The following is a 22,343-nucleotide window of genomic DNA, read 5'->3' on the forward strand; positions in this document are numbered from 1 at the left end:
GCATCTATGTTCATGAATAAAATAGGCCCATAAAGTTTCTTTCCTGTATTATCTTTGTCTGATTTTGGTAACAGGGTTATACTAGCTTTCTAATAAAAAGACAGGGCATTTCTCCAATCATCTTACAATGGGAGCATAGATACATCCACACACACACACCACACCTTAACTATTCATTTGTTGATGGACATTTAGGCTGCTTCCGTATCTTGGTAATTGTAAATAATGCTGCTATGAACTTTGGAGTGCATGTATCTTTTTGAATTAGTGTTTTTTTTGGGGATATATACCCAGGAGTGGAATGCTGGATCTGAATGAGCTTTCATAAGCAAATATCTGCCCATTTCACCAAAGTTTTTGAATTGATGTAAAATTATTCATAGTATTCTATTACTTTTATATCTCAGCCATATCTTTAGTTATAATCCCATTTTTATTCCTAATTTTTAAAGAAGTATGCTTTATCATTTTCCTTAACCTATTCTCCAGAAAAGTTTCTATTTTATTAACCTTTCAAAGAATCAACTTTCAACGTGTTTATGCTCTCTACTGTACAAGTGTATGCATTTCACTAATTTTTTTTCCTTATTACAGTTGAGCCTCATTATTTGTGGATTACATATTTAAGAATTTGCCTACTCATTAAAATTTATCTGTAACCCTAAATTCAATACTTGGCGGTGCTCTTATGGTTACTAATCTCCTACATGTGCACAGAGCAGCAAAAAATTTAAATTGCCACATGTGCATGTTCCTAGCTGAAGTCGAACAAAGTGACACTCTGCCGCCTTCTTTCATCTCTTATACTATAAACAAGTGTCCTTTTTGCCATCTATTTAGTGCTGTATTTTTGATACTTTTGTGCTTTTTATTGGTGATTTTGCTGTTTAAAATGGTCCCCAAGCATAGATATGAAGTACTGTCTAGTATGCCTAAGCATAAGAAGGCTGAAAGATACATTACAGAGAAAATGCATGTGTTAGAAAATCTTTGTTTAGGTTTAAGTTATAATGCTGTTGGCCATGAGTTCAATGTTAATGATTCAACAATACATAGTAAATAGGGTGTCTTTAAACAGAAACACACATAAAACGAGATTCTGTACTGACTGGTTGACAAAAATGTCATCACCAGGTGCTCACAGAAGCCTACCCCACCCCGTATTTCCCCTGGTGGCGATGGCTCAACATTCACAGCAGCTTTACGGAATCTAACTACTGCAAATAGTGAGAACTGATGGTATTTTATTCCTTCTATTTTCTCTGGACTTATTTTGTTACTCTTTTTCTAACTTCCCAAGTTGGATGATTAGCTCATTAATTTTTAGTCTTTCTTATTTTCTAACATAAGACAAAACATTTAAGGTAATAATTTTTCTCCTAAATATTCTTAGTGGTTCCTGTTAAAATTTTAACCTTCAGACTTACTCTAAAACTAATCAATAGCTCATTTTCTCATTTCTATTAAAAAGCATTCTTTGTTTTAAAGTTTTATTTAAAGTTTCATTTTGATACCTGTTCTTGTATTCTCTGTTCCAAACAGTTTAATAATTCAACTGCATCTCTAGTACCTAGAGCTGTCAGCTCGGTCTGAAATGCAGCTAGTAAAACACCGTGCTCCTTTAAGAAAACCTGCTGAAGAGCAAGCAGAAGTTCACCTCGCCAGTCAGAGGAGCTCTCATGAGATTGAGAACTATCATAAACCTACAAAAAACAGAAGTATAAAAAACAAAAGTTAGTTTTCAAATAAGCATGTTTAAGAACTGTTCTAAAAATGATACCTGTCTACTAACCAAAATCAGTATTAGAAGCCTAAGAGAATACAGATTTATTTTCAAGTGTGCAACTTGGGGCATTTAAACAGTACATAGAAATTCATGTGAAAATACGTCATAAAAGACAATTTATTTTGTAAAGTGACTTATGATTGATAAAAATCATATAAAGCTCTTTAGATGCGTAATATTCTTTGAGTACCTTGGCTTCCCTTTGCACTTGCATTTTGGTAATCAAATCCTTAAGAGATGAGATTGTACTGAGGTAAGCTCTTCTCTCTTCTAGCCAAGATTCTGAAGCTTGCTGAACAGGATGGTCTTCTCCGTCACTATAGGGAGACTCAGTAAGAGAGAGCACCTGCATGCCTTCATTATGGACAGCTCTCAGTAATCCCTAGAAACCATAACCCAAAAGCCAGAATTAGGACATTTTTTCAAAGACTGCAAAGTCAGACACAAAAAGAGAAACAAATTTTAACATAGTTTTATCCCAGTTAGACTGATTTAGAAAAGCCACTGCAGAAAGGAAACACCAGCCTACCATTACTGAATGCCTCCTTCCTATGGAGGGGTAAGCCAATCCCAGAAGACAGCCTATGACTGTGTAGCTCTCATCTCTAAGTTCCACATATACCTAATGTGCTCTTCTTGGATTTAATTATTAGGCACTAATTTGACCAAAAGAAATATGTAGGAGATAAGTTCTAGTCTTTGAGACTGCTTTAATAATTTTGGCAAACAAAAATATTAGGAATAGAAATTAAAAAAAAATCTTTATACAAATAACTATTAAATATACTGTACTTTATTATCTGCAGAACACAGAAATAAAACTAGAGCCCCAAGGTTCCTTCTAGCTATGCAATTCTCTCTTCAGAGAGATCTTACTATAGTATAGATCTTCTATCCTAACTTCTAATAAACTGCTTTGTTCAATATAGAAAGTTTTACTAAAAGATGTCTGCCTTTTAGTACCTTTATTTTCTTTGGAAATGAATCTGTTGAACTTTCACCTTCTTCTCCTCGGCCTTCTGATGCTGTGTCAAATCCCTGACTTTGTGTAAGATAAATTCCCTGACCCCAGTCTGATCCAGAATCTAAAATAAAGAAAACCATTGACTATTAAAGAGAAACAAACTCTTTTTAAACAAGTACTATACAAATTCTAGAAATTTATATAACTTACCACTGGAACATATTTCTCTAGTTTGGTAAGCATCAGAATGTGTTAATTCAGGAACTGAGGAGCCCTAATCAGAAAAAAACAAACAAAAGAAGATAACATTTTTTTGCTTTAATAAAAACAGGGTCCAATGAATAGTTTTGTTCTTTTGTAATGCTGTCAAAAAAAAAAAAAAATTAAATATGTCACACCTTTCACAATAAATGAAATATCTATGGTTTACAGTAAGTCTTTAATTTTTTTCTTCATGGGTATTACCATAATAATAAGAGACATTATTAAATTAAGAAATGATAACATTGGGTTCTAAATCTGCACAGGAGTTTTGTGGAACATTATTATTTGACTCTACACAATGCAAAGATTTTAAATTGTAATTTTATCATAAAAAAGAGATTGCCCCAAATTTCTTTGTCTCTTAAAAACATAGATTTCTGGGGAAAAAAATCATAGAATGTTGAAAAAACACATTATGAAAACCAAATACCTCTTTAGATCTCAGACACTGTATCACTGACTTCAAGGTACCACATTCCTCTGTCAGTAACTGAACAGCAACATAGTGATCTCTCTTTAAGGTTTCAGTTTCTGAAATATGTCTGGATTCCATATCCAGAATCTCAGCAGCATGTAGTTCTTGCATCTGCTCAATTTTTTCAGTAAACTGATTAATTACTTCAGTGACTTCCTCTGATGAACATTCACTCCGTAAATCAATTTGGATTCCTGCATTTCTAACAAGAATTTGTGGAGTCTGATTGCTGCTGTTGACCCTGAGAGTCCCATCTGTCTGTGATGCAGAGCTTTTACCCACTTTTATAGGAAGTGGCTCTAACGTGCAGAACTTTCTGTTTTCTTGTACCTCGGTATTATCTTCTTTTTCTAAGAAGTGGGATAATTTCTCTTCTGCCTTTTTGAGTTGATCCCTAACTTGGCTTAAATCTTTCTGGAGAAATGCCATATTTGTTTCTTTTACCTAAAACATAATGAATAGAACAGTAGAACATTTAGTTAAAAATATCACATTTCAGAAACACTCACAGTTTTCATCTATATTCACATATATGTATAGTCACAGATTACCACAGAAGTGAAATCATTTGATCAGCCTCTACTTTTGGTTCTCAGGGGATATACAGTACTCTTTAACATGTCTTTCTCCTCTTTCATTAACAGACTAGAGATTAAAAGCATCCCCCTAAAAAAGATTCCAAGGAAAACCAAAGAAGAAAGATGACAGTAACGAAACTATATAATACCTTTTCATCAAATTTACAAAAGATTTTGTTCTAGCTGTTAAGTTATAGATCTGGGTTTGTTTTCATATAAGAGAATACACACTTTGAAATAAAATTAAGATAGGTAGAAATTGGAGCTATGTTACTTATTTTACCAAAAGCTCTTCTTGAAGTTTTTCTGCCTTCTCTTTATAATTGGCAAGTTCTTCTTTGGTAGCTGCTGACTCAGCTGTAAGTGTCTCAAATCGACCAAAAAATTCATTTTCTTCACTGGTATGAATCAGCTCAGTAGTTGTCTAAATGGCAGTGGAAAACATGAACACGTTATTTTCAAAAACCAAAGCCAAGTTCAAGGTACTTGTGCATTCCAATAAAGCTTTTTCAGGAAAGACTGCTTATCAGATAAAAGGGGTTAAAATGATCCATGTTCTTTCAACAAATAGGGAAACTCTTCACAACCATCATTTTATATTCTTTCTTATTTCTTTATTTTTATTTTTTTGGCTGCATCGGGTCTTCATTGAGGCACACGGGATCTTCGCTGAGGCATGCCGGACCTTTCGGTGTGGCACGCAGACTTCTCTCTAGTTGTGGCATGCGGGTTTTTTGGTTTTTTTTTCTCTTCTCTAGTTGTGGCGTGCAGGCTCCAGGGTGCGTGGGCTCTGTAGTTGTGGCGCACAGGCTTAGTCGCCTCACGGCATGTAGGATCTTAGTTCCCCAACCAGGGATTGAACCCACATCCCCTGCATTGGAAGGTGGATTCTTTACCAGTGGACCACCAGGGAAGTCCCCATTTTATATTCTTGAGACAGTAAGAAAAGAATGATATTTCTGGGAATGAAAGGTAAATCATGTCATTAGAACATATCCTAAAATTTTATAATTAATGAAAATAGTTTCAGTTTACCCGTTCAAAAAAGTTTCATATTTATATCACTTTCCTCAAAAGATACCAGGTGTTACTTTAGAAGTTTTATATATATGGAAAGTCACATTACCATTTTATTTTATTTATTTATTTTATTTTTGGCTGTGTTGGGTCTTAGTTGGGGCAGGCGGGATCTTCATTGCGGCATGCGGGATCTTTTGTTGAGGTGCACGGGCTCCTCATTGCGGTGCATGGGTTTATCTCTAATTGTGGCACGTGGGTTCAGTAGTTGCAGCATGCGGGCTCCAGAGCACATGGGCTCTGTAGTTGTGGCTCATGTGCTCAGTAGTTGCGACGTGCGGGCTTAGTTGCCCTGTGGCATCTTGGTTCCCCGACCAGGGTTCGAACCCGTGTCCCCTGAATTGGAAGGTGGATTCTTAACCACTGGACCACCAGGAAAGTCCCATCACATTACTATTTTAAATATCATTTACAGTAATTTATATAGTTCCAGTGAGCTAGGAGGAAAAAGCCTAGTAAATGGAAAGAATTGTTATCCTTTACAAAATAAATATTTATAGAATCCTAATATATCAGTTAATTTCTGGTGTTTAGATAGGACTATACATTAACTTCTCAAAATTATAAATATATAAAGTGAGAATTTGAAAATTAAAGTCCTTTCACACCTGTCCTATCCTATGCTAAGAAATAACTGCGATTTCAGATCTTTACATAAGTAGGCTTAAAGGGGTGAAAGGATGAAATCTATTATGAGGTATAAAATCTGCAAAAGTGAATGACTTACCACTCATACATTAATTCACTAGAACACTAATATATTTTGACATTTTCATTACTTAAAAGGAATGATGACCACTTAACATGCATGTTAGAGGAAAAAGGAAAAAACCCACACAAGTTCCAGAGGACATTTGCTATACTTAACATTTCCAAGTTTCTTCTGACTGCTCTACTTAACAACTATGGTAGTGAAATAAATATTGTGATTTTACGACCACAAAATATAGTTTGTATCCATTGTTCTGGTGATAATAATGACTGTATGGAATGGTAGCATTTTTTATAAAAACCCTTTATATATGAATTGCTAGATGTAAAGAACACTGTATTTAATTTAATAAATTAGCAGTAAGTTTAAGGAACAGGGAAAAGAGAGTTAGTTTCTTAGGGTGTTTAAGTGGAAAAAAATCAAATACAAACTAACCTTGAGAACTTCAAAATCTCCTAGAGGGCTTCTTTTCCTTTCTTTGCTTCCCTGTTTTTTCTCTTTGTCCTCCAATAGCTTCTGTAGTTCTAGTAGGTTCTTTTCTTTTTCCAAAGCATTTTTTTCTGCAGTTTCTACCTGCATTTCAACCACCTGGCTTTCTAATTCTGATATTCTCAAGGTCAGTGCTGACACATTTGACTCCACCTCATTTTTTGTTAGTTGGTTTAAATTCTGTGTATTTGTTCCTCCAGGTTCTGGTGAAACTGCTTGTTTATCTTGACAGAATTTTGCATATTCTTTAACTGCTTCGAGTTGGACCTGACTCACAAGAGCAGCAGCCACCTTTTCCTCAAGTATATTTTGCAGGCTGGCCATCTTCTTTTTCAGTGCTTCTTTTTCAGACTGGCCTTGCTCCTGCAGGTCCTTTATTCGTCTATGACATTGGGTAAGTTCCAAGTCCTTTGCACTCACAGTGCTCTCAAGTTGTAGCACCTGTGTTTCCAAACTGCTTATGGGAACTCTGCTGTTTTCTTCAAAAGATCTGAGGTAAGTCGGATGTTCTAGGGGTTTACGAGCACCCTCAGTGAGGACTACTTCTAGTCCAGGTTTGTGTCTGCTCAGATCATCCACAGCCATGTTAACACTTCTCTCTGGTATACGATGGACTTCTTCCGTATTTTCATATTCTCTCTTTAAGCTACATAATTCTTGTGTTAGCTGGTTCATTTTTAAATTGGTTTCTTTAAGTACACTTTTTGTCAAGGCCATTTCTTCATTAGTGGTTTCTACTTGCTGTTCCAAAGCCAGTTTTTCAGCTATTACTATATCCAACTGATGTTTTAAACTATCTGCTTCTTCTGGGAGAGAATTAGTAACCACTGATGCCTTCTGTTCAATATTTGCCAATTCCTGTTGAAGCTTTTCAATCACTTCATTGAGCTGCTCAATTTCTTCTTCTCTATTTTTCTTCACACGTTCTTGATCACTCATCAAACATTCTATCTGGGTTTCAAGATCCCTTATTAGTTCATTTTTTTCTTCAATAACCTATTAGTTAACAAAAAAGTAACATATACAATAAATATGTATTTATATTTAGGGAATTTTATTTTATTTTAGGGCAGGATCTTAAAGTGTTGATCACACACACAAAAATAATTTACTTCTCAGACATCCTAAATTAATTTTAATACAGACCAACAGTCCTCCATCACATCAAACAAGGACCTTATTTAGAACTTCATTCAGAAAGTCATTAAACGTAAAGTGATTTAGGCATTTAATAGCTGATTTCCTATAAGTAAAATAGTCAATATCAATACAATCTAATCGAAAAGGATGCAGTATTGAAATGTAACAGTCTCTAACAGGATAAAGTACTGAAATAAAATTCTAAAACAGTGCTCAAATGTCATTATCTTATTTAACTCACACAAAATAGAAGAATTTTTAATAGATTTGGTTAGAGTGATAGGATGAAATCTGAGTCACCAGAGACTCCCTATAAAACATCAAAAATCTTTGACAATATTAGGAAGGGATAAACATATACATAGCTTGTTAAACCAGTATGTCTCATTAAATTAAAATTAATGGGTAAAAGAGAATTTAAGTTTTACTTGATTTTTACATTCACAAAGAAACTGAAAAATAACCATCTTGCCCTTTAAAATTCTAGCTTAGCCACTATGGAAAACAGTATGGAGGTTCCTTAAAAAACTGAAAACAGAGCTACTATATGATCCAGCAATCCTGCTCCCGGGCATGTATCCACAAAAGACAAAAAATTTTAATTTGAAAAGATACATGCACCCCAATGTGCATAGCAGCACAAATTACTATACATAAAATAGATAAAGAACAAAGATTTACTTTATAACACAGGGAACTCTGTTTAATATTTTGTAATAAACTATAATGGAAAATAATCTGAAAAAAAAAAAAAAAACTAGATCACTTTGCTGTACACCTGAAACTAACAAAATATTGTAAATCAACTATACTTCAATAAAAAATAAAAATAAAATTCTAGTTTAAATAATTTCATGTAATAATTTTAAATTAGTGTACCTTGTTATCTGTTGTAATTTCAAGTTGATGCTGAAGTTTTGTAATTTGCTCATTCAATTGGTCAATTTCTACCTCTTTTTCCTGCATTATCTGAGCAAATTTCCCAAATAGTACATGTTGGTCCTGGGTAGAGATAGGATCAGCTTGCTTTATGGCAAATCCCAGTTTCTCCATTTCATCCTAGGAACAAAAATAACCATCCCAGTTGGATAGGGCATTACACGTGATTTTCGGAACATTCTGTCAATTAACTCTTACCAAACTATAGCATCTAAAACATACAAATGAAAAAAAAAAAATCAGAGCTATTATATAATTATTGTAAATCAATAATTCTTAAAATGTTTTGATAAAGGTCTCCAACATTTTTCATTTCTGATGAATTCAAATGTTTATGTTGGCTTGAAGATAAATTCCATACAAATCCATCTGCAGCTAATGTTCCTCTTTTAAGTATTATTTAGCAGCTGGATTTAGCAAATGCTTAATACCACAACTACTACACAAGACCAAAACAATGAATTATTCAGAGGCAAAGTTTTCCTTAAGTAATTACCTTAAATAATTTGTTTTCTTGTTCAAGTTCTTGTAGGCGGGTGGTAGATTCCTTTTTCTGTATTTCTAATTGCATATGTAGTTGCTGGACTTCTTCATTCTTATTTTCCAGTTCTTCTCTGAACTGTTCTAACTGTTCTTCTAAGTTTGTGATCTTTGATACCAAAATTATCAAAGGGAAAGAGAAAAAACTGTTCATACAAATGTTTATTTGTCAAGAGAGAATGAAGAGTGCTGTACTGGCTCTATAGTATATATGCTTAAAACACGTGAGCCATGAGAATAAAGGAAAGGGGTTTCTCTAAGCCAGATAGATTTAACTGTGTGGTTTCTAGACATTTTCAAACTAAATACCTTTAAACCATCCTGCCCAAAGCAAAGACGAGACCTTCAGAGGAAGGATACAAGGATCCACTTCCTACCTAAAATTATCCTCTGATAAAGCATAAAAGAGTCATGGGAGGAAGGAAAAGAGTCCACATTTTAGATCTTATTTTACGTTAAATTAACTGCTATCAAAAATGCTCAAGAAAGCTGTAGAATTAGGTCAGTTATTTTAGCCACCAAGTGAGATTAGCTCAATTTAGTCCATATTAATACTTAACCCAATGAAAGGTTTGGCAGCCACGTGCCTTATTTGAGCAGAAGAAAGCAGAGGTAGATGCTGAGAGCAAGAGATCCTTAGGTCTGAAATAACAGAAACTTAAAGAGTACGTTAGTAAAACCATTTTAGGAGAAAATTAGAGTGTTCCTATATATAGGACAACTGAAATTCAGCTCATTTCTGAGCACAGATTACCACTAATGGTAAAGCAATTGCTCTTTGATGGTTACGTAGAGACTGAAACTAATGATGAATATTAAGAGTTTGGTTTAATATTTGGGTTTGGTTGAGGAGAGGAACAGTCATTTAGCTCAATGCTTTGTAGCTTCTTAATACATTTTTAATGAATGGATTTTCAAGTGTGTATTTACCTAATGATCAAAATTGTTGCATTAAAAGCAACCTAAGACACAAGAGCAGCATTTAGTGGCAACTGGCTCAGAAAGTACATATAAATCATTTATTACCTTAGAACTTGAAAGGGGGCATATTCTGATTACACACCGATACGTAATCAGAATCATATCTTAGCATTAGCAAGGCAAAGACCTTCAGAATCATTTAGCCTAATATTTCATTAATAGAAATCATACTGATATTAGTAACAATAGCCATCATTTACAGACAGTTTACTGTTAGGCACTGCATAAGATGCTTTATATGTATTATTTTTTTAAAAACCCTATAACAACTTTATGAGATCTTTACTAGGATTATCTCCATTTCAGAGATGAGGAAGGGAGTCACTGAAAGAGGAGCACCTTGACCTGCAGTCACAAGGCTAGTATGTGGAAGCCAGTTTTTGAACCTCAGGAGTTTACCTCTGGAAGCTTACATTCTTAACTATCATTTATCCTGCTTCTAATAACTGATGTCTAAGACATATTTAAATAATTTTCTTTAACACTGATATTAAACTCAGTAGGCACACCTTAAATATAGTTAGTAGTTGTGCATATATAATTATCAGGTTAGTTTGTTGAAAATTGTGATGATTGTATCTTCTTCAAAGTTACCTAATATAATGGTATTTACACTTATCCCTATCTTCTATGACTACTTTTGATGACAAGGTATTATTTCAACACTTACATAGATATTTAAGTTCAAAATTGCTGCCTTGCCCTGCCTCACCTGATACTTATTTTCTTTTTTGATAAAACAGTTTATGGTCAAATTCTTAGCCTTAATATTCAAAGAGTGGTCCCTGGAGCAGAAGTAGCCTCACCTGGGAACATGTTAGAAGCACAGATTCTCAAGCCCCACCCCAGACCTACTGAATCAGATTCTTCATTTTAACAAGATCCCCAGGGGATTCATATGCACATTAAAGTTTGAGAAGCACTGGTCTAAAGCACTAACATTCCCATCATAAGTAGCTGAACTTGAGGCATCAAAACAGAGACTTCAATTCCCAAAATGACACTGTAAGGCATTCTCTCCTCTTACTCAGCCAGACTTTAGCTGCAGTCCCTGCTGTCTTATTACTGAGTCTATGACAACCAAAAACCAGAAAAATATTATTAAGGTCTAAAAATAGAATGGTAGCTTTCTGGTTTAACCTTGCTCTATTTAGCTACCAAATGATATCTAGACTATTTGGATTACATTAATTTGCACCTATTTGTGTTTACTTTTAAGTATTCTTCTCTTTCAAATGTGTGTGTGTGTGTGTGTGTGTATGTATGTATGTATGTATGTATATGTGTGTATACATATCCTAGTTAGATAGGAGATTCCTTGAAGAGCAGTACTGGTTTTACAATTGGACAGTGGTGTTCTACACATAGGAGTTCAATAAATGTTGAATGACAGTCTATAATACTTCTCACCAACAGGGCAAAACATGCCCGGATGTTTTGGCAGTAGAGCATCACAGGGCTCCAGAATCAGAGAAATTGAGGAGGAATTCTTGTTTAACCACTTACTGTGTGACCATGAGCAAGTTCCTTAACCTCTCTTAAGATCTGGTTTACTCATGTGTAAAGTGGAAATATCAACAGAACCTATCCTCCGGGAGAGTGCAAGGGTTAATGACATTAGGCGTTTAAAATACTTAGCACTTTCTCGCACAGACTTCAACAAAGTTAACTATTATTTACTATTGCCATTTGTAAGCTAGATCTCTTTAACTCTATAAAGAGCTAAAACCTTCACAGAGCTAAAGCCTAATTGAAGGCATCTTTTTCTTAAAGAAATTCTTCCTTCTATTTCTCTCCACATTATTCTCCTCTTATACATCCTGAAATTCCTATCTTCTAAGGTTTTCTTCTCTTTCTATTCATTTTGAACTTCTAAATACTGTAATAAACTTTAAAAAAAAGTTTTACACAAACTTCAGCTATGAGAGTAGTGGGAAGTATCTCAGATATAATGACACAGACATCTTATGTTTATACTGTCAGATATCTGAAAACATTTGCCTAGTACAGGAGAGAATGCTTAAGAAGTTATTTACATTAAAAGATATATGTTTCAATTTTACATTCCTATCTTTCAGTCTCCAGTTACTGAGTGAGTGGGTTCTGACAAAATACTTGTCACTGTTATTCAAACATGAATAACAGTGACAAGTATTAGTAGACCAACATTAGCCATCAGTTTAATTCTTTACTCATTCAACATGTCTGCCTCTGTTTCATCTGTAAAAACTGGGAGCTGGTTGACAGAAGCTCTCAAAGGCCTCTTGTAGTTCCAACAACTATGATTCTAAGTAAATGGTAGGCAGTTATTGGATACTTACTTCAAGAAATTAAGGTGTTAAGTAGCGTTAAATAAAATTCAAATGACAATAAAAATATAAAATTAGTAAACTTAATCAATTATCCATAATCAATTATCATTGCCTTTGCGACCAGTTTTGGAGTTCCATCTTTTTAGAAAGCAGACAATTTATCTGATTATTTAGTGTAAGGTAAATCTTTAAATGTTAATTCTTTTTGAAACACACAGAAGTGGTTACATATCAACAAAAATGTTCTCTGTCTCTCACATAAAAGCCAAAAAACAAAATAAATACGAATCTCTTAGATAAACATTAGTCAGTACTATGTGAAAATGAGAAAATAACCATTCTCATGGAAATGATCCATTAGTCACTTATATAGATGACTTTTTCCTCCTCCAAACTAAAAGTTCTCCAAGCTATAGTTTTAGCTGACATCTAAATCATTCTTCTATTTTTCAAAGCACTCATTAACATTAATATACTGTTTACATTCAATAAATATTTCTTAAAATACATCAACTGTCCTGAGAAAATTATATGGAAAGAGATAAAAATGTAATTAAAAATGTTGAAACATTTAAAATATGGTATAGCTAGACGACATACAGTACAATATGCTTTACAAAAACTAACGGTAGACAAAGGTTTAAATAATTAGGAACTGGAAAGTACTGCTGTTTTAAAAGTGCATTTTCTGGTTTTTTTTTTTTGGAAAGGGAGGGAGTAGAAAAACATAAAAGAACTTTATAGAATTACTTTATTATTAACCTTTTGTTTTAAGAACATGTTTAGCACACTGTAAAAAGGCACTATTATCTCCCAGGGCAATACAACTTAAAAAAAACCAAAACCCACAGCAAAGTAGCAGTAATTCAAAGCCTATGGTAAGGTCAAGAGGAAGGTACCGCCTTGTGCCCAAACCCTACTATCTCTCTCCACTCTCCTCTTCATTGAATTCATACCTACCAAACCAACCACCTTTTCTGTCCTCAAAACTTCCTCCCGTGTCCAAGCGTTTTTACTTGTCCCCTCTTCTTCATTCCAGTTTATTTGTTCAAATGTTTACTGTCTTCCAAGGTCAACTTAGGCAATAAGCTAAGAAACACTCTAAACTTGGGTTTTAGACCATAAACTTCATTCTAATCAAATGATATTTTCTAAAATAATTCAAGCCACACTTTGTCATTAAAAATAAACTTACCTCTTTTTCCTTTCTGTCTATGGCGTCTCGCTCAGCCTGCAATTGTATTTCTAGGGACAATTCCGCTTTAGCTTCTACAGATCCAAACTGTTTTCGGTCCTCTACCTTTAAATATATAAGAATTTTCTCAAAATTTCAGACATTAAATCCTGACTATCCATTTTAATTGGAGAAGTAGCAATTCTATTTCTCTAATTAGAAGTAGATAATCTACATTAGTGAATGATCAAAAGTTACAACATTCAGTCTTGAATGCATTTTATACAAATTAAGACAGGAATTGCTTGACAATCTTAAAATTCATTTCTCAGATAAAATGAAGGCTATCCCCTCATCTGCTCCCCTCCCAATTTCCTTATCCTGCTCTTCTTTCATTCATTTTTGCTTTCTGTAGCATAACAGAACAGATCTCATTGCTTCTTAGTTTGGGGTAAAGCATCAGCCTAAACTGGTGCCTACAGCTTTTTCACTTGACTATTATTTTACAATCACAAACTTACTGATGGTTAAAAGGGCAATTAATTCTTCTGGTTTAATTAATCTTTCTTTATCAGGACTCAGATATGCAAGGAACATTTGGAGATAAGAATTAACAGAAATGGGGCTTCCGTGGTGGCGCAGTGGTTGAGAATCTGCCTGCCAATGCACGGGACACGGGTTCGAGCCCTGGTCTGGGAGGATCCCACATGCCGCAGAGCAGCTAGGCCCGTGAGCCACAATTGCTGAGCCTGCGCGTCTGGAGCCTGTGCTCCACAACAAGAGAGGCCGCGACAGTGAGAGGCCCGCGCACCGCGATGAAGAGTGGCCCCCACTTGCCGCAACTAGAGAAAGCCCTCGCACAGAAACGAAGACCCAACACAGCCATAAATAAAAAAAAAAAAAAAAAAAAAAAAGAATAAACAGAAATGGTTATGATGTCAGTGAAGACATAAAGATATATACATTATGCAATAATAACAAAGCATCGTCAGTGATTTTTTTAATTTTAAAAAACTGATGTTCATGTAACTTCATGTAAGAGTAATCTGTACTAAAACACTTGATAAAATTAACCCAAAGAAAATGTCACACCTTTTGAAAACTGTCCGTACTCATGAGTAAGGCTTGCTCCAATTCCCTTACTCTGAACTCCAGTTTCTCAATTTCTTCATTACGCTCCTGTATATCCCTCTGAAGCTGCTCTTTAGAGAGCAAAAGCTCACTGCACTTGTCTGTTTTTTCTTTCAGATGATTTGTTAACTGTTCAACCTGGAAATATAATAAGCAAAAACTGTAATATTAAAAAATGTAAGCATGTTAATAATATATCTATCTTCATTTCAAAAAGGATTTTTAGATGCTATGCTAATTTTATTTTTGATAAGGATAGCGCTATTGTCTCCAACTACAGCAATGTTTTCTGAGTTGATACATCTAAGCAGTACTAGTAAAACAGAAATAATATTGCTTTCACCAAACCTTTTAAAAAAGTTCTCTTAAGACTAAGAGTTTCTCTAGCTAGGAGGAGCAACAATACATTTTTGAATAATGTTGCACTACAAGCTCTAATGGCACAGCCACACCAAAACCTAACAAAGAAAACAAGTTTACAGAGTACTGACTTACATTTATATGTGAGATAAGATGACCTAAAAAACTTTCATGGATTATGTTTTTCTTTCCACAAATGGTTATAGCGATACATATAATAATACAATGGTTCTAAATACCACAGGGATGGTAGGGAATTGGGGACCTTTAATACAGTCACTTGGAAAGCTTTGCAGCTTACAGATTTCACCAGCCCAGAATAGAGATGAGAATGCCAGGTGTTGAGAGGGATTTGTGCACCCTGAAAGTTTCCCTAAGTGATTCTGCTATGCAGCACCATTCAAGTGAATGGCTCTGTGATGGAAGGATACAGCAAGGATCAATAAGATAGTTTGTGATATTAGTTCTAATCAAGTGAAGAGAGAAAGCTTATTTAAAAAAAAGAAATGGGGCTTCCCTGGTGGCGCAGTGGTTGGGAGTCTGCCTGCCAATGCAGGGGACACGGGTTCGAGCCCTGGTCTGGGAGGATCCCACATGCCGCGGAGCAACTGGGCCCGTGAGCCACAATTACTGAGCCTGCGCGTCTGGAGCCTGTGCTCCGCAACAGGAGAAGCCGCGACAGTGAGAGGCCCGCGCACCGCGATGAAGAGTGGCCCCCGCTTGCCACAACTGGAGGAAGCCCTCGCACAGAAACGAAGACCCAACACAGCCAAAATAAATAAATAAATAAATAAATAATTAAAAAAAAAAAAAAGAAAAAGAAATGTGATGGTAAGAAAAAAAGGAATTCTACCTTATTTCAGTGAGATACTTTCAGGAAATTATCTAAAAATGGCACTTATTCCTCAAAACTTTAGAAGAAATGCAAGCTTACCTACAATTACAGGTTCAAGGATGACAGTAATAAAGCCTGAGGAGAAACTTTAACAATAAAAGGTGGACTAAGTTTGAAGTGAGGTCAAAGGAAAAGACAATAAAGGAGGTATAGCAAAATGGTACAATATACTGTTACAGTTAGGTTTTTTTTTTTTTGATCCTGAAAAAATCAGAAGCTGGGGACTCAGATCTGGCAAAGTAAGGAGAAAACAAATGGATCAATGATTTGGAAGAATATCAAATACACACATCCTTGTTAGTTTCTTGAAGTTTCATGAATGAGGCAGCTCACTCTTTTTAAATATAAGAAAACAAATAGTAGGAAATGACAGGAAGTTCTAGAGCTTAAATATTCTTTTGAGTGTCAACGAACACACAGCTACTTTTCAAAATCTAAAAATGTTAGGAACAAGATGAGTAACTATAAACTCTGTGGGGACTGATAACTTTTCTACTGCTCCAATAGATAAGGCTGTTCTACATTAGTTTCCTTCTATTAAATGAGAATGTAAATAACATTTTATTACAATGAGTTTATAGGTATTTTATACTTCCTTGGAATTTTTAGGGTTTCAAGAACCTTCTCAATATTGAAGTAATATTTAAGTTTCTGATTTTGAAGATTTATATACAATAGAAAGAACTCCTTTTAAGTTTTTTATTATATGCATCTTATTTTACACATAATAGACAAATTATTGTATGGTAGACAGTATCAGTAAAATTCTTACCTCTCTAGTTTGATGTTCACTGATAGGCTGGAATCGAGGTACGACCTTAAGTTGCTGTTCTAGTTTCTGTATTTCCTGTTGGAATACATCTCTCTCGTGTTCTCTATCAATGGCTTGCTCCTGAAGTTTAATAATAATAGTAACTGAAGAAATAATATTTATTGAAGCTATTATTTCCCTTACTTCCCTTTAATTGTAGGCACAGTTTTGTTTGAAGACGAACAACTGATGATCATGGGAATACCCCAAACCAAAAAGGTTTAAAAAGATAACATTTGTTGTATGGTACATAACCTATTACGGCTCTTTAACAAAAATTTAATAAGCATTTAAATGTTATCTGAAGCACAACACTTTTAAAAATTCAAGTAATGTTAAACACAGAATGAAATAAATATGTTCTTCTTAAAATGAATTTACTTTTTTGGAAGAAAGGAGGAATTTCACTATTAATTTAGTCATTAAACAAAAAAAAGTAGAACAAATTATGTAGTAAATCAATTTCTTTCATTTTAATCTCGGTTTTACACCTAAAATTATAAAATGTGTAAGAATCTTATTCTCTGATCTGTGAAGATAACACACGGCTTAAGTGAAATCCTAAAGAAGAAAATCCATGTGAAATTAGAGACTTAATAGCTTTTTGGAAGAGAGTAATGACAGCATGACAATTGTTCCAGTCCTTTGCTTCCAGGGCACACTTGTTACCTGTGTGTGTATCTTTTATGGGTTAAACAGTGGTGGCCAATTAGCTTTTAGGATCCTAACTTGCTTTGGCTATTGGTTAAGAAAAAGACTAGGACAAACTTCTTAACTATGAATTTGGAAAGGCTAACTGGTAGGGCTTACTCATAATCTGCCTGTACTGCTTTTAATTCTGAAAGCTGCACAGTAAAAATTACTAGAATTTTTACTCGAAATAGTACTTTTCAATTAATTAGTAGATGACACATATAGATGGAAATATTAGAATTTAAGAGTCTCTCCATAATTTAAAATCCACAGCCTAGAAGAGCAGCAAGTAGCATTCCACTGAGAAAATTAATATTAATGTTGAGAATACTTACATCTAAAAATTTTCTCATTTTTTCTAACTGCTTTTCCAGTGCTTGGTTTTGCTGTCTTAAATCCATTAGTTCAGCATTTTTTTCCTGTTCCAGCTCTATAAATCTACTGACTTGTTCCTCGACATCTATTTCTAGAGCTTTCACTTGTTTTTGAAGGTCATCACGTACTTTTTCAGCTTGACACTGTACCTCCAGTTTTTCCTTCATCAGTTTTTCTGTCTCCTGTAGTAATTCTGTTTATAAGTGCAAAAATATACTACATTAAATCACAATTAATGATGTTATGATAGTGAAACCACCCATAACTGTATTCAAATTTTAACTTCATGAAATAAAGGAGCCAAGTTTTACTTCAAACACATGTAAAAAAGGAAAATACTCTTATGAAAATATCAAAATAACATATTTCTACATAAGTAAGCAAGCTAGTATCAATAAAATTGTACAGAATTAACAAAAAGAATATGTCCTGTCACTAAAAACAGTATTTTTGTGAAAAGAGCATAGCAAATGACCCCCTCAAAATCCACTTTCACTATATGGAAAAGAGCAAAGTCTAACCAAATTCAAGCACAGAAACAACTCACTTCAGGCAAAAATCAATTCATTTAAACCCATAAAGTCATTTTTATATGCATACACAATACACACAGAGATCAAATACTGTAGACCTTTAACCAAGGCAAGTAAGAGTTACAGAAAAGAAATACAACTAGAATCAGAATTTCCTGTTAGCCTTACTCCTTATTAGATCCACATTCCTGACTTAGTCTTGCATACTCACATGTACGTGTATCACGCGAAAATTGACAAGTATGAGAGGTAGTGTGGTGTGGTGCTTAAGAGCAAAGACTGTGGGTTCACATCCTAACTGCCACTTGTCTCTGCGGCACTTAACATGATGTCCTTCAATTTCCTTATATGTAAACTGGGGATAGTAACAGTACTGATCTCTAAGAGTTATTGTGGAATCAAATGAGTTAATACATGTGAAGAACAGTGCCTAGACTATGGTAAGCACTACATATAAGTGTTAGCCATTATTATGAATATTAATCATACAATAATAAATTACATATAGCAAAGTAGAACAATTCTCTAATGAAGAAAATGGAAGGAATATTACTCTAGAGTCTTTATGTTAACTGGTCTGTCAACACTGTACTCAGGATTAGAAATGTACAGAAAACATCTTTCCTTTTAAAACAATACTGATTTAGATGTTAATATAAACGTTAATCAACCAGAAAGTCTCTTTATTAAATTTCACTGATCCTATTGATACCATCATCTTATATACTTCCTGATTTAGAATAGAGTATTTTGAAAACTCATAGGCTGTAAGAGTTTAATATATTTGTTAAAGAAAAAAACTTTTAATAAACCAACATTTTCTTTAAAAAACTGAAATGGTCTTCAGCTCTGTGGAATAACAGATATAATAAGATGATGGTCACTATGAATCTCAGTTGTTAATTCCAAATATAAATATGTATTTTTATTGTAAGAAGAGTTTTTCTGTTGTTAAAGGGAAAAACTGTAAGTATGAAACAAAACAGCAAAATTAGAGATATGTTAGTTGGTTGAAAAATCCAAGGGTCACCCAATGGCCATGCAATTGTATAAACACACCTGCTCCAGGTGCTGCATCGACTGCAGCATCTACTAGTCCTATTAGGAAAGAAAAAACACACACACAGAACAAAAATATGGTAATTTACATGTTTTCTATTTCCTAAAATAGAATAATACACATACACAAAAGAATCAGAAGTAAAAGTTGAAACCACTGATTATTATCATTGGTAACGTTTTCAGATGTATCAGTATTTCTTGAACATTTTACATGTATCACACACATACTTTCCACATTAAAAATTCCAACCCTAAACCTGTGCTAAACAAATTTGAGCAACCAGAAAAACTTCACCATATTACAAAAATGTATGTTGTATCTCTAAATTGATAAAATTCAATTAGTAAAACTACACATTTAAAATCTGACTGCATGTGTAATATAAAAGTGAGAAGATATGATTAAAAGGATTTAAAGTTCCACTGTTACAAAGACTGACATTTTTTTTTTTTTTTTACCACCAAACAAACTTCAAGATGTTACCTAATGTCTCATTTAAGAAAAGATTAAAGGTTATTTGTAAACTTATTTATTCTTTGAAGTCCCGCTTATATTAAACTAGATGTCAGCCTGCTTCTAAGAGCCAGTGACCTTTTCAATCTATTATCTTGCAGGCTGAAATCCACCTCACTTGCTCACTACTAGTGCAGGTCAGTGCTCTTATTTAGTTAATCCAAGTATACATTTTGCTGCCTTTCTGCAATTAAAAGAACTAAATCTTACACAGTTTAAAAACTATCCTGCCTCATTATATGCAGCTTTCTCTTTAGGCAGAGGTTTGAGAATAAATGAAGAATGATCTTTTTCTGTCAAAATATGCCAAAGGAGAAAGAAAAAAAATTTGATTCCACATGGTTGGCTAATAAGACAATTACCAATAAGGTAGATTTTCTTATTATTTTTCAATCCCTATATAAAATATATAAATAATGGCACTGAAAGGGGGAAAAAAAGCCATCTTGAACTTTTCAGGAATGTTTCATATAAAGTCTAAAAATACATACGCTGTTCAACTGGGCCTGCCTCAGCTTTCATAGCTTCCTTCTGCCTCGACAGTAATTCTCTTTCTTCTTGGATCTGCTGTTGTTCTGCTTCTAGTTCTTGCAATCTATTACCTGCACATAACAACTCTTGCTCAAGACGATCTATTATATCAGTTTTTTCCTGAATTTGCCTTTCAAAAAGCGTTTTTTCATCTGCATAGCCATCAATGACACCTGTAAAATAAAATTAACAAGGAATGTAATTATTATTTCAAGTTTTACCATTATACTTATATAAATAATAAAAGGTGTTCTGTTAGCAAATTTTAAATCATTCCAACCTATTGAGTCTTGAATGAATTTGCTGCTGATGATAGCAGTAACTATGGTATGTTCAATACAGCCTTTTCTTATTAAATATGTGTCTAAATAAGAAATTCCTCTGAATTTTCTATTATTTGTTATGCTAATGTATCACATCATGTATGTACGACACACTTTATTAAACGGATATAAACAGATAGGCTCCTGGAAAGCTTAATATAAATCAGATGCTTGTGAACTGAATCACATTTTAAATATACTAGAGAAAGTTGATATTTTAAGTGATTCTAGAAGGCCAACACCCACAACAGCACGGTAGGATATAAACAGCATGGAGCTTTACAGGCTTCAAGCCTGGAAGCACAATTTCATGGTGACTGAACAATTTATTAGCATCTCTTTGCTCCAGTTTCCTCATCTTTAAATTGTAACAGTTGTCTTAGGATGGTGGGATTATGGTAACAATTCACTATCGTTCATTTCTGTATTTTCTAAAATTTTAAATACTTTCTATAATTCTACTAAGTACTTTTTATAATTAAAAAAATATATATATATAGTTTTAAAAACTGCTTAGAGGAATTCTGAAGACAAACTATAACTACTTTTCAATGGGCATTTGAAATTAAAAGTAGACTGGTGGTTTCCAAACCTGGCTTGCACCACAATTTATCTTTAGACTTGAAATTCCTCCACCCTCAGTTGCCAGTGGCAGGGTGCTCACCCTCAGCCTTACTGAGCTCCACAGCCAGCTGTTCTCTGGCCCCGCACTCCTCATGAAGGCGCTCTCGCAGTTCTTCTTGGCACTTAAGGGACTCTGTCACTTCTCGTTTCTGTCTAAATGACTCACGCATCAATTCTGTCTGTGTAACTTTCGCATGTTCCAGCTAAACAAAGAGGCAAAGTAGACGTGAAGGAAGACAAAGTGTTAAGAATACCAGTGTCATTCCCTATTAAAGCTTAAAAAAAAAAAAAAAAAAAAAAGAATTTTAACTGAAAATAAAGATACACTGTTGAATTGTAGTCATTTAATATTTCTACTGCATGCTAGTACTAGTAGGTAGGGTAAATCAGTAGATACGTAGATTAGCTGTGTATAACTTTCCGTAAGATATGTATTCTAATTTTATTGAACAACAACAAAAAAAGCTTCTTTTGAAAATAAACCACTTTACATCACTAGATCTGTATGCTATCATATGAAGAGAGATATAAAATTAATAATACACAGGCCCTTTTTGTATTTGGTAAAGAATTTTATGTAACTATGTGTTCTATGATAAGCTTTATGTTTTCTGTATTTAACATTTATTGACTGCGACTCCTACTGTACACTGTGGGGAACTAATAATAAATGATTAATGCAATGTCATCAATGAATAAAATCATAGTGGCACAAAAAAATGAAGTTTAACCCATATTTTAACTAAAAGCTTTATACTTCTGTCCATTTGTAAAACGTCTACAAGACTCTAAATGAATATTCAGTTTATTTTCAAAACCTTAGAATACAGAGGCATTATCTATAAACACAGCCTCCTTAAAATGCTGTCATTGGCATATACTGACCACATTCTTAAACAATTTTTAAGATGACAGTCAAGTACAGGCTCAAGGCCAAAGCGCTCAAAAACAGTGATCATTGTTATCAGCTGCATGAAACTGCAGAAAAGCACTATCTCTGCTTTAGTTTTCTGGGCTTCTTACTGCTAGCACCTGCTTTATCTGTTTTTATTAAAACAAC

At 34.0% G+C, this 22,343-nt stretch overlaps 1 protein-coding gene across 17 annotated transcripts in view; it reads right to left on the bottom strand.

Moving 5' to 3' along the window:
• The window catches only part of AKAP9 (A-kinase anchoring protein 9), a 150,368-nt gene that overhangs the window by 19,233 nt on the left and 108,792 nt on the right, over positions 1-22,343 (bottom strand). For 10 of the 17 annotated variants that reach the window (XM_082471644.1, XM_082471639.1, XM_082471638.1 and 7 more), the window contains 16 exons: positions 21,324-21,486; positions 20,297-20,509; positions 19,289-19,327; positions 17,657-17,889; positions 16,590-16,709; positions 14,524-14,700; positions 13,453-13,557; positions 8,921-9,073; positions 8,365-8,544; positions 6,292-7,341; positions 4,351-4,491; positions 3,445-3,933; positions 2,961-3,024; positions 2,750-2,871; positions 1,977-2,168; positions 1,515-1,703 (listed from right to left, as the gene is read on the bottom strand). In XM_082471644.1, the coding sequence (XP_082327770.1) occupies positions 1,515-1,703; positions 1,977-2,168; positions 2,750-2,871; positions 2,961-3,024; positions 3,445-3,933; positions 4,351-4,491; positions 6,292-7,341; positions 8,365-8,544; positions 8,921-9,073; positions 13,453-13,557; positions 14,524-14,700; positions 16,590-16,709; positions 17,657-17,889; positions 19,289-19,327; positions 20,297-20,509; positions 21,324-21,486 (3,630 nt within the window). The remainder of the gene's footprint in view (positions 1-1,514; positions 1,704-1,976; positions 2,169-2,749; positions 2,872-2,960; positions 3,025-3,444; positions 3,934-4,350; positions 4,492-6,291; positions 7,342-8,364; positions 8,545-8,920; positions 9,074-13,452; positions 13,558-14,523; positions 14,701-16,589; positions 16,710-17,656; positions 17,890-19,288; positions 19,328-20,296; positions 20,510-21,323; positions 21,487-22,343) is intronic. The other 7 variants (XM_082471645.1, XM_082471643.1, XM_082471652.1 and 4 more) reach the window with 2 other exon arrangements.

Source organism: Balaenoptera physalus, assembly GCF_965194825.1.
Source record: "Balaenoptera physalus genome assembly, chromosome: 8".
NCBI classification, from domain to species: domain Eukaryota; kingdom Metazoa; phylum Chordata; class Mammalia; order Artiodactyla; family Balaenopteridae; genus Balaenoptera; species Balaenoptera physalus.